At 36.5% G+C, this 15547-nt stretch overlaps 1 protein-coding gene across 2 annotated transcripts in view; it reads left to right on the plus strand.

The window, feature by feature from the left end:
• The window catches only part of LOC126053717 (atrial natriuretic peptide-converting enzyme), a 76963-nt gene that overhangs the window by 30811 nt on the left and 30605 nt on the right, over positions 1-15547 (plus strand). For both annotated transcript variants that reach the window (XM_064043739.1, XM_064043740.1), the window contains one exon: positions 7396-7480. In XM_064043739.1, the coding sequence (XP_063899809.1) occupies positions 7396-7480 (85 nt within the window). The remainder of the gene's footprint in view (positions 1-7395; positions 7481-15547) is intronic.

The following is a 15547-nucleotide window of genomic DNA, read 5'->3' on the forward strand; positions in this document are numbered from 1 at the left end:
TTTAGTTTAAGTCTTACTAGGATTTCTGTCGTAGTTTAAGTTGTCTTAAAATCGAATGGCAGTATTCGGGCGTGAGAGTTGTGTGTAATTTTTTTTAATGATTACTAAGCAACTTGTTTAGATTCCTGTATCCCACCATATCTCTCAAATGGGGAGGAAATCACAGCCTCGGGTAAAATAAATAGCTTTCATCTTCCTCCATTATGAGCCTTCATAGCAACGCCATAAATGTTACGCTACCATAAGATACAGATAAAGTTATTCATTGTCTATTTCAAAAGCTATGTTTCTGCGGTAATGTCGAAGTACATACATGGATTTTTACCTCAGGCAAAATTCATTATATCTCTTGAAAAATAGACAGAAGTTACGAACACTACATACATTTGTTCTACTGTAATATTCAACTTACCCTTGAAAAGAGATACCAAGCCGTAGTACGTCGTTGGTCAAAGAGAACAATAATTATGTTCGTTGGCGGCCAGCCAACTGCGCACTACACGGAGCAGGCTGGAAGTGCCATCGTCTCACTGCAACTCAAGTAGCTTGTACTACACTATAGAAACAAGGAAAGTAATTAGTCAAACACCTACATATCTATGCTAACATTCAAAGTCAAATAAACGAAGGGGCTGACGTATCTATGTGGGTAAAATTCCAAATTCAATACATAGATAAGACAATACCCTAGTGTTAGTATAACTTAATCTAGCGTTAGTATTATAGATTTGAAGGAATTCTTTAAGTATTTGTTTACTTGAAGGCGCTAATCTCAGTATCGATATAAAAAAATCAGAGTAAGATAGTGATATAGTATATTTACAGAGGAAGGCTGCCATTGGCTGTGTTTCGGATGGCACGTTAAACTGTAGGCCCCGGCTGTCATTGAACATCCTTGGCAGTCGTTACGGGTAGTCAGAAGCCAGTAAGTCTGACACCAGTCTAACCAAGGGGTATCGGGTTGCCCGGGTTACTGGGTTGAGGAGGTCAGATAGGCAGTCGCTTCTTGTAAAGCACTGGTACTCAGCTGAATCCGACCGACTTAGACTGGAAGCCGACCCCAACATGATTGGGAAAAGGCTCGGAGGATGACAGAGGAAGGCTGCAAGATTCTTTAACCGAGTGCTAGAAGCCAAAGTTTTCATGAAAATAACGCGAGATTTAAACAATTTAAAAATGAGAAAGCGAAGTAGAAATTGGTTATTAGGCACCTCGAAACGAAATGTGCTTAGTTCAAATAAAAACAGCTCGTTTATATAAACAGACATTACTAAACCTATACGAGTTCGCTTCAAATCCACCTGAAATTGATATACAAACGCAAATATCCAAACCCCATGTCACTTACCTCCAACCAGAACATAACTACCGCTGTCAACACAAATAGTCCGACATTATTGCATTTTTGCGAACCGCGATCATCCACTACTTACATACTATACATACGTACGTAAGTTTCTTATGTGTGTAAATCATGGAGTAAGGAAAGATGATCGGAGATGCCATCATGCAGTTAGTTCAAGCGCCTTCTTTTACGTCAGATACGTACAATGGGCACATCCAAGAAGATCAGTTACGAGTGGTTACGAGTGGACTAACGAGGTGTTCGGGTTCTTTGAGACATTTGTCAACGATTTTTGGTATTACAATAAAATTGCGGGTTCCAAAGGCCCTCGTCCCCTGCATTCCCGCATTTTGCGCGTTACATTCTTAAAAGATTTTCCGTCATGGCACCTCCGCTAGTCATTTTGTTCTCCATGGTGTAAATCCGTACGAGCTGACGCGATTGTGCCGTCTCAACCCTTTTCATAGCTGAGTTATGTGGACTGACGGGCGACGGCGCGTTTGTGTATATGTTAATATTTAGAGAATGCTTTTGTCATTATGTTGTGTTAACGCCTTTATTGTTGGAAGGATCGTGGCTGGGTAAAGGTGGCCGAACATTGGATGAGTGCTAGGAATCGGTGTAATCTGATGATACGCAACGCTAAACGCCGCCATATACTTAGCAATGTCTCATCATCGACTTCTGCTGATATCTGGAAGTTCCTAAGGACTCTGGGTATTGGCAAATCGCGACATTTAGACGTACCTAGTTCTATAACTTTAGATGCTTTAAACAATCAATTCAGCACATCTTCCCATTTGGATTATTTAACCAAACAGGACACTCTCAAGTTTATATCAAGTCTAACGCGTCCTGATATTAATCCTTTTAAGTTTCAGCCAGTCGATGAGGGAGAGATCAGAAGAATTATCCTATCCATTAAGTCTAAAGCGATGGGATGTGATAACATCAGTCGCCAAATGATTATTTCCATCCTTGTCCCGATCCTTCCTGTTATCACCCACATCGTCAACTATTCCCTCTACTCTGGAACTTTCCCGTTGCTTTGGCGTAAAGCGTTCGTACGTCCTCTTCCCAAAATTTCCAGCCCCACTCTCCCCAGTCATTTCCGTCCAATCTCCATTCTTCCTTTCCTGTCCAAAGTGCTTGAGGCTTGTGCTCATAAACAATTTGCGCGTTTTATTTATGCAAATAAACTCATTAGCCCGCTACAATCTGGGTTTAGGCCAGGCCACAGCACTTCCTCTGCCCTCCTTAAAGTGACTGGCGATATTAGGCGGGCTACGGAAGACGCTAACCTAACAGTGCTGGTTCTAGTCGACTTTTCGAATGCGTTCAATACCGTCAGTCACGATATCTTACTATCCATCCTATCCTATTCGATGGTCTCTTCTGAAGCTCTAGATTGGTTTTCTTCTTATCTTCGGGATCGCCAGCAGTCTGTTCGGGTGGATGAAGGCTCATCAAGTTGGTGTACATTGAATGTTGGCGTTCCACAAGGCGGCATACTCTCACCTCTTCTATTCTCGATATTTATAAATCTACTCACCCTCGAGCTTCAGTGTTCGTATCATCTTTATGCCGACGACTTGCAGCTTTACCGTCACACCAAGGCCATTGACTTGACTGATACTATTGACAAAATTAATGCTGATTTAGAAGTGGTGAAGACTTGGTCTGATAGGTTTGGGGTGGTGGTTAACCCTACCAAGTGTCAAGCCATCATTATTGGGGGTTCGAGAGCTATGAGCAAAGTTGATGGTCTTGGTTTACCAACGTTAGTGTTTAACGGGGTTAACATTCCTTACAGCTGCACTGTGAAAAATCTTGGCCTACACCTTGACTCCACGCTGAATTGGCAATCACAGGTTGCAGCTGTCAGTCAGAAAGTGACCAGCACGCTGCGGTTCCTCTATCGCTTGAAAAATTTTCTCCCAGTTAACGTGAAGGCGACGCTTATGCAAACTTTAATCTTTCCCATAATCGACTATGGTGATGTTTGCTACTATGACCTGAATGCAGATCTGCTCAATAAACTTGACCGGCTTCTCAACAATTGCATTCGATTCGTTTTTAATCTCCGCAAGTACGATCATGTGTCAGCCTATCGAGCGCAACTTAAATGGCTACCGATAAGACAACGTCGTGTGATAAGGGCATTAACTACTCTTTTCTCTATTCTACACTCTCCCTGTACGCCTTCTTATTTAACTCCTCACTTCCAATATATATGTTCTCAACATAGCAAAAATCTCCGCTCCTCTAATAATCGTCTTCTTCACTGCCCTGCTCACCGGTCAGATATCATTCACTCTTCCTTCTTTGTTAAATCTATTCTTCTCTGGAATGAGCTACCTCTGGAAGTCAGGATGGTTAACAGTCGTTATACATTCAAAAAGAAATTACGCGACCACATCCATAGGAAATTGGCAGAATCGCTACCGTAGATTGTTTTTTTTTTAATCTATTTCTTTATCTCTCCTGGCAATTATAATATTTCTTTATCTCTCCTGGCAATTATAATATGTATGTATGTATGTATATTATGTATTATTATCTATATATATATTGTATACTTTTAAACTAACTATCCAAACAAAAACCTTGCACCTACCACTGCTATTTCTCCACCACCTAAAGGTAGACTGGGAGAAAACGCCTAAGGCGTTAAGTCCGCCATTGTACGAAATGTGCATGAAGTATAAATAAATAAATAAATAAATAAATAAATAAATGAGTGACTTTTAGCAATGACCTTGCTGTTTGTTACAAAAAATAATCTAATTATACGGAAAATAGAGCCAAAAGTTATTACAACAATGAAAGTCGTGTCAAAGAATTCCGTTTTAATTGTTCTGTTGATTACAAAGAGAAAAACAAAAGCAACACTTATTGTAAACATTTAACAAAGAGTAACAATGTATTGTGGTGTTTAAAAAGGTTTCAGGAGGTTTATGGAACTTGGTGATTTTAAGGTGTTTTGGGAAGTCATGCGTTTATGGTAAATAAACAATATTTAAAAGCATTTTTATATTCTTTTCATGATTTAATTGTCAACAAACGATTTTTTAAGTAAGGGAATTAAAATTCAGTCAGCCTTAGTTCATTTTTCCCTTAAAATATTTTCTACACTTAGGATAATTTGTGTGAAAGATTATATGGATCAAAAACAGCTTGCCAGAGAGATGGCTCTTGATAGAGAGAAGTTTAAAAGAAGGCGACATGCTGCGTTGTATTTAACAAATTCTGAAGTGTACGACAAAAAAAAGTAGGCAAAAAATATTCTACCATTTCATAAGCTAGCTATCAGTTAATAAATCAATGTATCATTTAATTGTCATTTACATTCACAGACCTTATTCAGCTGATAATAACGTTTATGAAAATGTATGAAAAATAAAATGTGCTATTTGTCCAGAAGACTAGGGCAAAATAAGTCCGCTCTAAGGACATAATTTTAAATAATATTCTAATGAATATTCCTACATTTTTAAGATTTCTCCTTGTCATAATATTCGAAGAGCGTCGCGAGGAAAAATGTCGCCGTAATAAAGTTAATATTATCCGCCTTACTTATTAAAATTTTACGAAAATATTCCAGGAAGGGGGTGTACCGAAACTTATTTAATATTTTATTAGACGTTTATATTGGAGAGGTTTCTTGAAACCAGATTTTCCTATGATCAGGAAACACATAGTATTGTTAAATATAATGTTCTTGCTTTGGCACATACATCATTTGTGGCTTATTATTTACTTGAAGTTTAAAATATTTCAGTTGGGTACCTATAATATTTCATAAGGATTATTTTCTTAATCCTATATTCGGTAGCCTTGAAAGTATGAAATATGGCGTAAAGCAAATGCGAAATGAGTCCGAACAAAATTATTTCAGAACAACCTTGGAAGGTTTTATTGAATAAAAACTTTTTGATTTCTTATGAAGGTAGACTTCTGTGAATTCTGCGTATATCGTCAAAATGACAAGGTCGCTTTTAGCATAATAGAGTTCTTAAATAATGCAAATAAAATTAATTAGTCGTTGACTCGCGGTTTTGCTCGCGTCCCGTGGGAACTACTGCCCGTACTGGCATAAAATATAGTCTATGTTACTTGGGAAGAGTGTAGCTTATTAGGATAGGTTTAGGAGCTAATAGGCTTTACAGACAAACAAAAAAAATGTTTCCTTTTTATTATATTAAGTGCAGATAACCCACTAACTGGTTCATTTTTCTCTATAACTGTTCACTTGAACACCCTCAGAACTGGCATACCTACACAGCTCCATTTAACCTAGAAACCTCTTTTATTAAAATTCCTTTTATTAAATGATCCGGTATATCTTCGCAGTAATATAGAGGAAGTCCTTTTGTGTGAATCGAGTGCCTTCATCCCATTAGCCGTGTTTAATTCAATTACGATGGAGGGTAGTTATCTGGGTATCTCCGATCGGGTACAAAGTATCCCCGATACTTTTTTGTTTGATTCCTCAAGCGTATCTTGCGTGGGGGTTTTTTGAAAAGGACCCCAGTTCCCGCGTAGGACGTGGGAGATTTTTTTTGTTAAGTAAAACCTGGATTTCTTTGAGGATGTTTGCTAGTCTTTGTGAAAAGAGTAGTGCTTGATAATCACGTAATTGTGTTATTACAGAGTTTGCGTTGGGTTTGTTAACGATTTTTGCTGACGTTCTTCATCTTCAATTTCCTAATTATATTGCCTTAAATAAGCAGTGATTTAAGCAGCAGTCAGTCAAGATTTAGATAATGTTTAAGCTAACAGTCTATAAAAGTATCTAACTGATTGAAGTGTAAAGTAAAAGCGATTACGAGTGTAAATCTTTATTTAAACCATGTAAACATCCTTTGTAAACAGCCCTTTAAATGGTTGTTTACAAGGTTTCAGTTCTTAAATCTACTCTAAAGATCGCCCACTGAAATACAGGGACGAATCCGAAATAGGGATCAGTTTTTGATTCCGAGTAAATATTTTTCAATGACTGTGTCAGACTGAAATACATTTTAGATAAATAACGAACAGCGGTTATAATCTGAAATATTTAACTGAATTTCCTGAAATAATCAGTTTTAAGCAATTACTAAAGAAGTTCTATAATTATAATGTATGTACTGCAAAAAGTAGTATTGAACGCGAATATTCTTAACAAGGGAGTGTCAGGAACAGTTCGTTAATTCTGCCTATTGAACTACGTGTGACTGATTTATACACTGAAATAAACTTTCTTTACAGACAATTTTAAGCAGTTTTTTTTCTTAATACCTTTTTGTTTCCTTATCAGTATTTATTTGAGTTGATAGATCTGATAAGCAAGTCTTTAAAATAAAAAAAATGGCACACTATTATGAGATGTTTTCCGTGAGTTTTGATGTAAAATATTGACTTGGGAATCGAACTAAGTTTAATTTGCGACTTCCATTACAACGATGGCATATTGAAAGAAAACGGATAATATCTCAACATGTACAACTTACACAATGTTAAAAAAATATTCCCTTCTTATTTTAGCTGTCAACAAAATAACAAAGAAAAATATCGAAAAAAGGAATCCTTAAACTAGGGATCGATCAAGTTGAAGTTTGTTCAATCCATCATTGATGTTACTTTCGGATTCAGTCTGATATTTATCACAATCTGTGCTCTGTAATGTATAGGGGCTTACAATGTATCTTTTGAATATTTCAGTTTTGAAAACAGTGTAAATAGTACGTCAGACGAAGATTGAGTACTCTGTGAAAAATCTGTCATAAAAATTACCGATTATCTGTCACTGCAGCGATTCATTGTCTAAATTAGCATACATTTGAATTATAGCAACCTTAGCGAGGAAGGTTTTGCGAGCCACATGCCTTGGTGCAAACATCACTGATGCACTGCGAATTCACACCGATACATTCAATCTGACCTCATGTCGGCCAATCTCTGCGTTTGCAGGTTTTCCACGGAGGACGGAAAAAATAGATTTTCCATATAAGTTAATTCTTGAGTACGTTAACTCCTGGCTAAGTATTGATGCTATGCCTTGTCTGCAGATTGGCTGACGGTGACGTGGGCGCAGGGTGGCATGCAACTGCAAGGAGACGCCTCCGCAGACGACGACGACTCCGTCAAGGGAAGGTGAGTGGAATACATGACTTCAAATAAGAACCTAGCTTTGAAAAGATAAGCCTTATTGGCTGTGACACTATTATAATAATTATAGGAATGAAGGCACAACTTTCAGCGATACCTACTTGCTGTTCCTCGCGGTTTCATAGACGTCCCGTGACTATGATGATAACAAGTAGCCAAAAGCCTTTCCTCGATAAACATGCTATCTAATACCTCAAGCATTTTAGCAAGTTCAAGCAAACTGACGATTCAGCTTTATAATGTTAATTGGTAATTTATGCGATAAAGAATAGTTGACCCGTGTTTTGCATAGACGCTTGACGAAGTGTATGATCGAAATACAAAAGACCATATTATATAAAGCTTAATCAAGATGAACCTATAAATAGATTTACATTTCGGGTCTTCTACAGCTATACCAAATCTTGTACTTTATAGATATAGGAGCGATGGACCGAGACCCTTGCCCAATTATGCAAAGTTAAGGATACTTAAGGCTCTTGTGTTGAAATTCGAAATATTATTCTTTAAAGCATTATGATAGCCATTAGCCATACTTTTTTATCTATATAAAAAGGTTAATCTTATATACGCATTAGTTTTTACTGGGTGCCTTTACCTTTTGTGCTATGTTCTAACCATAAGGTAATAAAATATTAAATTCTTTAAGACTTCAGCGAATCACAATATATTGGAGGTAGTGTAAATATCAGTTAGCAATAAAAATAAACAGCAGTATAGTGGTTTTCGGAATACATACTACAATAACAAAGTTATCCAATAAACAATAACTTCTCTCTACTTATACGATTATTATCTCTTCCTAAACAACACTACGTATAAGTAAGAGCATTTTAATGTTGTTTTATCCCTTCATCATAATATTACGAATGGGTAATATAGTTGTATCATATTTATTTATCAGTTTGAACTGTAGGTCATCGAACAAAGGTTACAGAGAGTTAAAACTTCTGTAATCTAGTTACAGATCTTGTAGCTCCGACACGCCACGGCAACGCCACGCCAACGCAACGGCCGCGCAACGCCGCGGGACGTTCTTATTGAGGAAACTTTAGTCTTGTGTTTTAATTAAACGGATTTGTTGAAAACTTTATGTTTTATTGGTGTTGTTTAACTTATGTATCGTTTTATTTTGAATATTTTGAGGAATTTTAGACAATATTTAATTTGTATATAATCCCTACTAGGTACATTATGTAGGCATTCTTTTTTTTCATATTTTTTTATGTTATTGTAGGCATGTCTCGCGTATATCTGCGGTCCGACTTTCAACGGGTTAATGAAAAATGTTCATAAGCTAAAAACATAATATGATTCTACTAGTTATCCTAACATCCTCGCCTTTTACAAACATGGCAACAAAAATTCATGAAGCCAGAACATTTCCCAACGCGACTGATAAAGTGAAACTATGAAGTCGATTGCAACAGTTGCATCATCGTTTGCCGAGCAAACTAATATAGCAAGACTTTGCCAAGTTTCCAGCAGAACGGACTGTCCGACGCAGAAACGTGCCTTATTATTACTCCACAGGGAAACCCGATAAGAATATTGTGGCATTTTCTTACTTTGGCCAAATTTTACAACAAAATTTAAACAAATCTATAAGACGTTTTCTTTCTTCGATAAAACAAATGTAGGTATACCAATATTATGAAGCTGAAGTTTGTTTACTTCGATGCTTAAAGCTCAGGATAATTTTGATTTGAAAAAAATATGTTTCAGTATCAGGTAGCTAATTTATTGAGGCATGCTGTAGCGTTTATCCGAGTGCGTAAAGTAGTTTCCGGTAGTTTTCGGAATTTTCTTGGAACCTGTGTGAAAAATATAACCTAGTTACAAATCGTGGTACATAAATCCATTCGCTGTACGAAATAGACCAATAGCAACACTCAACCGCCGTGAACAAAATATTAAAGCATACTGCTGGATACATTCGTATCCCATTTTTCTTACAAGTACTAACCGTTGCAGGTCAGTGACCTATCGACAGAATTCTGTAAATCAACAAATAAAATACACATTGTAACAGTTTATGAGAAGAATATAAAACATACGAGTAGGTTTTACTTTGTATCGAAACTGATTTACGACAAGAACAATTGATAATATTTTACGATGTTTTTCAACTGAAGACGGAGGGTTTTGGTTTTAATGATGTGTGATATCTTTAGTATTAAATTTTCACAAGTTTTTGTGTCATTGTTTTCTTTTCAATTGCATTATTGACTTATTGTGTGAAAAGTGGTAGGTAATAAGTGATGAAGTAAACTAAGGTAATTTTGAAAATGTGAAACTAACCCACTCACCAAAAACAAAACAAATAAATAAACAGTAACATTGTTATTTTAAGCAAGAGGTCGTATAGTTCCAGAAATACAGTACATAAACCATTTCCTGAAAAAGTTGCTATCACGTAATAACGCTCTCAGTTTTATCATTCAATTTCCCCGCCACGCACTACATTGGAACAAAAGCTATAAAACAAAAATAAACATTGTGTGGACAGCCTGCATTCGCTTCCCATTCATAATTAAAAGTAAACAAAATACAAAATATTTGGTTGTTTTATCAACAACTGACGATCGGGTGAAAAGGTTCCGTGTGCGTCTACACTGATTGGTTAACTCATTTATATTTACCGATGACGAATCAATGTTTTTGTGTAATTCAAAGACACTATTTTTGTGGGAATGTCCTAGTAGAAAGATGATTATAATAACAAAACTACGGTAGTATATTCAACTGCAGCTTGAATTAATGAAAATAAAGTTAACACTATATAATTTATATTTAGTATTGTATTTTATTTTTAGTAAAGTAGTTTGTGAATATAGTGTACAATAAAACAAATTAAAATTTATCAAAAAAATAACAAATAATATAATGTGTATGAAAAATAATCTCGAATTAAATGAATGATAGGGACATTCTTACTCAAAAATATAAAAGTATTATTGCAATAAATCTTCCACTTGTTATTCAAAAACTTCACTTTTGCAAACCAATACTAAGTTTGTTACCACTAAAATCACAATGGTCCCCACGGGCGTTGACATCTCAGCGTATAATCCGTTCCACCTGGCACCTCTCATCACAACTTAGATGGAAACCCTCACCGGACAGTTTATAGCTCAAACAAAGCTCTAAGCTTTTAATTAACTTTGGTTGCACACAGGTAAATTCTAAGTATTCTATACATTGTACTACGCAATTTTGTGGCTGTTGTTGCTACGGCGTAGTCAATGTAGCTACGGCTACTACGGCGTAGTGATATAAAAAAGTTTTAAGTCAGAAGCTAGTAAATCAGACAACCCGCCCGGGTTGCCCGGGTAACTGAGTTGAAGAGGTCAGATAGGCAGTCGCTCCGTGTAAAACACTGGAACCTAGGTGCATCATAACAGATGAGGTAGGTATATTTATGTGCGGCTACTTAAACAAAATTAAACAATTATGCATTTTAAATCTGCAACTGAAATGTACAATTTGTGTTGAACTATTATAGTTGTATTTTACTCTCCAGTAGTTATTTGTTGAGTGACTGACTGCAGCTGAAGTGAGCAGCAACGCTATGCGGTTAAAGTTGTACGCTATTCAGTTAATAGTACTAGTATGAAATTGTTGTTAGCCAAAATGTGGCAAGCATTTGCTCAATAGACATATAATACGATTTAAACATAAGAATATCTGCATCGAATAAAACAAAAATTGATTAAATATACTATCTTTTAATCTTATAGGTATATCTCGCAATATATCAAGAAAAGTCTCCCAATACATTAGCTTAAATCGAAAGTATATTGACCTCGTAATAGGAACTTATAATTCTGTCAGAGTTCCCGCAAAACTCATAGAGATTGGTTTTTCCCAAGTTTTTTCGAGAAATCCAAGATTGATAACAAACTTTCTGATTTGTCTGTTAGGGAAGTTTAAATTGAAAGTCGATAGGCAAATCAACGTAATTCATAGTGTAATCAGTTCCGACAGTTAAAACATTTTACTGATCAAGTTTGTGATAACTATTTCATTGTGGTTACGGTTAGTGTGGGAGTTTGTTGCCAAGCGTGTTCCGTGTTGGTATCACTTAAATAGTCGATATTATAAATGGTCTGCAACTTATGTTTATGTTATCTATCTATTAGTAGAACAAAGCAGTACAGTTTACATACTAAGGTGTTTTCTCTGAAACAAGTATAAAAAACTATACCTATTTATTGATCACTTTTTATACGAGAACATGAATGTGTTATGAAAATTCTTTCAATAATGAATATAGTCCTCAAATAGTTACTTCACAATGGCCTGGATTCGCATAAAATGAAATGTTGGATATTTATCCCTGCTCAACTGTTGCATTATTGACAATATATCGCAAAAATAAATTGGACACCGACGTGTTAAAATTTCCTACAGTTTTATAATTGAATTTATTTCAGTTTATGTTATTTGTGCCAAACTGAAATATATGTATACATGTTTTCCAAATGACATATTGTATTATGTATTTAAAACTTCAAGTTGATCTGCGTTAAACCGCAACCAACAATTATTTTGGAAAATAACTCTGTAATAATTGATTACATTATTATACAATTTACGTTTTACAAGCTGTTTCACTCGCTTGCATCCGTTTCAATTAATTCAATTAGTGGTTCAATTGCTTTATTTTTTACTTACAGTTACAGAGATACGACATAAGACAGATTTAAATAGCTTGCCGTTTTTGTAACATCCCACGCCAAGTATTCACCCCCGCAGGTATTAACAATTCTAACATAACCTCTGAACAGCAATTAATCACAACTCCTTTGTATACATATGTGACAAATATCCCCCATTTAGTGACGTCACAAGCCAGGGGGCTTGATCTATTGGCCTCGGAGTACCTGAACGGGATTTATTTTTGTATGTATACAGGAACAACTTTTTGAGTGTTTCAAAATAGATAGTTAAAACGTTTAAAGTCATTGAAAACTTAATACTGGCCTGTATAGCAAACGACAACCTACTCCCAACTATGTTGAGGTCGGCTACCAGTCTACCCGGATTCAGCTAAATACCAGTGTTTTACAAGGAACAACTGCCTATCTGACCTCCTCAACCCAGTTACCCGGGCAACCTCCTACTACTTATCGCAAGTAAAAATTTTAAATGCCAAGAAAATCACCACAAAACAAGGTAAATAAAATCTAAAGAAACACTCGTTCACGATAACCAAATTCAAAACTTCAAGTACCTAATCACAAACAAATTTTGAAAAGTCTCAAAAACGCTCGGCATTTTCCGGAAGGTACGTGCTCATTCCATTAGAGGCAGTTGGAAGCGCTCCAAGTCATTTACAAGAATATTTGTTGATATTAAATTTACATAAGCCTTACTAGCAAGTTACGCGGTGATTTTAACTTAGGAATATAAACTATGGTGTGTATGATACCGGCAATCTGCGAGGCGCGATGTTTGTGCATATTTTTACCCCAGCTCGGAGAGAGGGTTGTGAAATACAATGATTATGGGTAAACAATAATCAAGTTTGGTTTATACGGAAGCAATGTTTCCGAGTGCAGGATACACAGGGATATACAGGGTTGTAACATAATATGTTATAGAAATAATATTGATTCATAGTCTAAAAGGGCATTTGCCTCTCATACAAATATCTTTTTTAAGTTTTTTTCAAACTTAACTGCATAGTTCATGATACAAAGAGCAGACCTTTTTGGTATTAAGTAGTCACTACAAAAACTACCAATACCCATTTTCTTCACGCTTAAAAAAAAATCCACGAAGCGTTCCATTCGTTTCTATTCGTATTCGTTCAAAAACATTACAATTATTTATTTTATCATCGGATAGTCGCGACATCGCCGAAACGTCCTCCGTAACATGTTTCTGTGGGAACACGATTAATCACACCAATTTGCGAGCGTTAAGTTTGCCAACGAGGGGGGGGAGCCCCCCCTCATGTCTCCGTCTTCTGGTACAGGCAAATTTAATTTTCTTAATTGTTCCACTTCAGGAGCGGTGAAACTTCGTAGTGCGCTAGTGGAATTCTTGATTGGTGTTAAAAAAATCATACTTTATTGGAAGTTTACATTGTACCTTCTAGCCTACATGAACTGTCATATTGAGTAGTTATGGGTTACTTAACAATAATGAATGACAACACAAAACCATTTAACGCATTCCCATTATAGGGGTGATTACATACATCCACGCGCCAACTCCCGTGCTACTGTTTTTATAGTACCCACTTACTTTGCTTTGTATTTAAAACACGAGCAGTGGAACACACTCAACACACTGACGACATCTCGACTCTCTCTTAGCTGTGGAGACATTGTGAGATCCGCCTAAGTACTACCCATCTTCCTCCTCGCAGAGTTTACGTCATCGTTGCTTATCATCATCGGCGTGACGTCACAACCGGTGACGCTGTTTAGATTAATATCCTGTCAGACAAAGGGAAGGGAATTAGGCCTGTTAGGCCGGCTGAGTTCACAACTGTCTTGATATATTGTAGTAGTATTTCCAGATGCTAACGGGGTGATGGGTTCAATTGCTGTAGAAAGGAAAATTACATTATTAAGCTACATATTTTGTATCTGTTTCAAAATTTATTTACAACAGTCTTATTTATTTACCTAGTCAGGGTATAATTTTTAATAGACATTGAAAGTTACTACATTACTAACATTCTAATTCTATGTAGGCAAGAATATTGCATTGGTGGTTTCTTCTTAAAAAGTTCGGTGTGCACAGAGCTTAAACGCAGATAGAATGTCACATCCCAACCAATCTAAAAAAACAACTTACAAATCCGCTGTAAAACCAACAAAATTGATTAAATCGAAGCGCTTGCCGGCCGGCGGTGAAATCAAAGCGGCGGCATTCGATTCATTACAGGCATGTAATCAGCAGCCCCCATTACTCGCTCCATTTACCCCCTTAATGGCTGGAACAGAACCTTCTCGAGTTTTCACCGGATTTCTATGTGGTTTTTGTTGTGGTTTTACAATGTAAACAAATGCTTTGAATAGGAATTCTTTCGTAGATGGTATGGGGACAATTGCAGGTAGATTGGTACTTGCCGTGGTACTTTTTACGTCTATGGGTTGAAATCTAAGTTGCATGTACCACAATAAAATGGATTACGACATGAAGTTACAGTCAAAGCTAGTATCAATAAGTTTTCCATTACCTTTGGGAACCAAATATTATCTACTCACTAAAGATTCTTCAACAATAGAACACGTGAAGCGACATAGTGCTTAACCAATTAGTAAGTGTTTATCATTAGCTTTGAGAGTTAAAGTGTTAGTATATTCTAGCAAGTTCTACGCAAGGAGCTGTGTCGGTATTTAACAAATTAACGATTTTGCGCCTGAACTGTCGGCTGTTGATTTATTTGTTCACTAACTTTAGATAAATACAAAGTTTAGTGTAAAATCAATATTTATTTATACCTGGCTGTGGAAACAAATACTGAGACTGATTTCCTTATGAGCGGTGGTATTCAGATACATAGGTACCTGTATGTATGTATCTAATTTTAAGCATGTCGAAGGTGCAATCCAAAAATACACACACTTTCTTTACATACAAGATGCAATTGGAAATGCACACAAAATCCCATACAAAAGCCAATGGCATAAAAACTGCAATACACTACAGACTAGGTATTTATAATGCAGATGCTCATTACAGCAGCCTTACATCCCACCTGTCCATTACATTATTCAGGCACACACCCACTGACAGTGGCGTCCACTCCACCGGCAGTGTCCGGCTCGCGACGTTCATTAACCGGAACTATGATCACCGGGTGACGTCACGCAGTTCCCGTCCGTCTGATGCATGGCGTGTGACGGACAGTGAGCTGGTAATACAATGACTGTGTGTTCGTTGTGATGATAGTTGGGTTGTAGGATTGAGTGTGCATTACTGAAAATGTGCTTTCCACTTGAATTGAAGTAGCTGATGGACAATTAATTGCAACAGACAAAATGCGCAACACTGACACGCCTACTTCTTCCAAAAGGAATATTAAGCTTG

This window comes from Helicoverpa armigera, chromosome 3 (assembly GCF_030705265.1).
Source record: "Helicoverpa armigera isolate CAAS_96S chromosome 3, ASM3070526v1, whole genome shotgun sequence".
NCBI lineage: Eukaryota > Metazoa > Arthropoda > Insecta > Lepidoptera > Noctuidae > Helicoverpa > Helicoverpa armigera.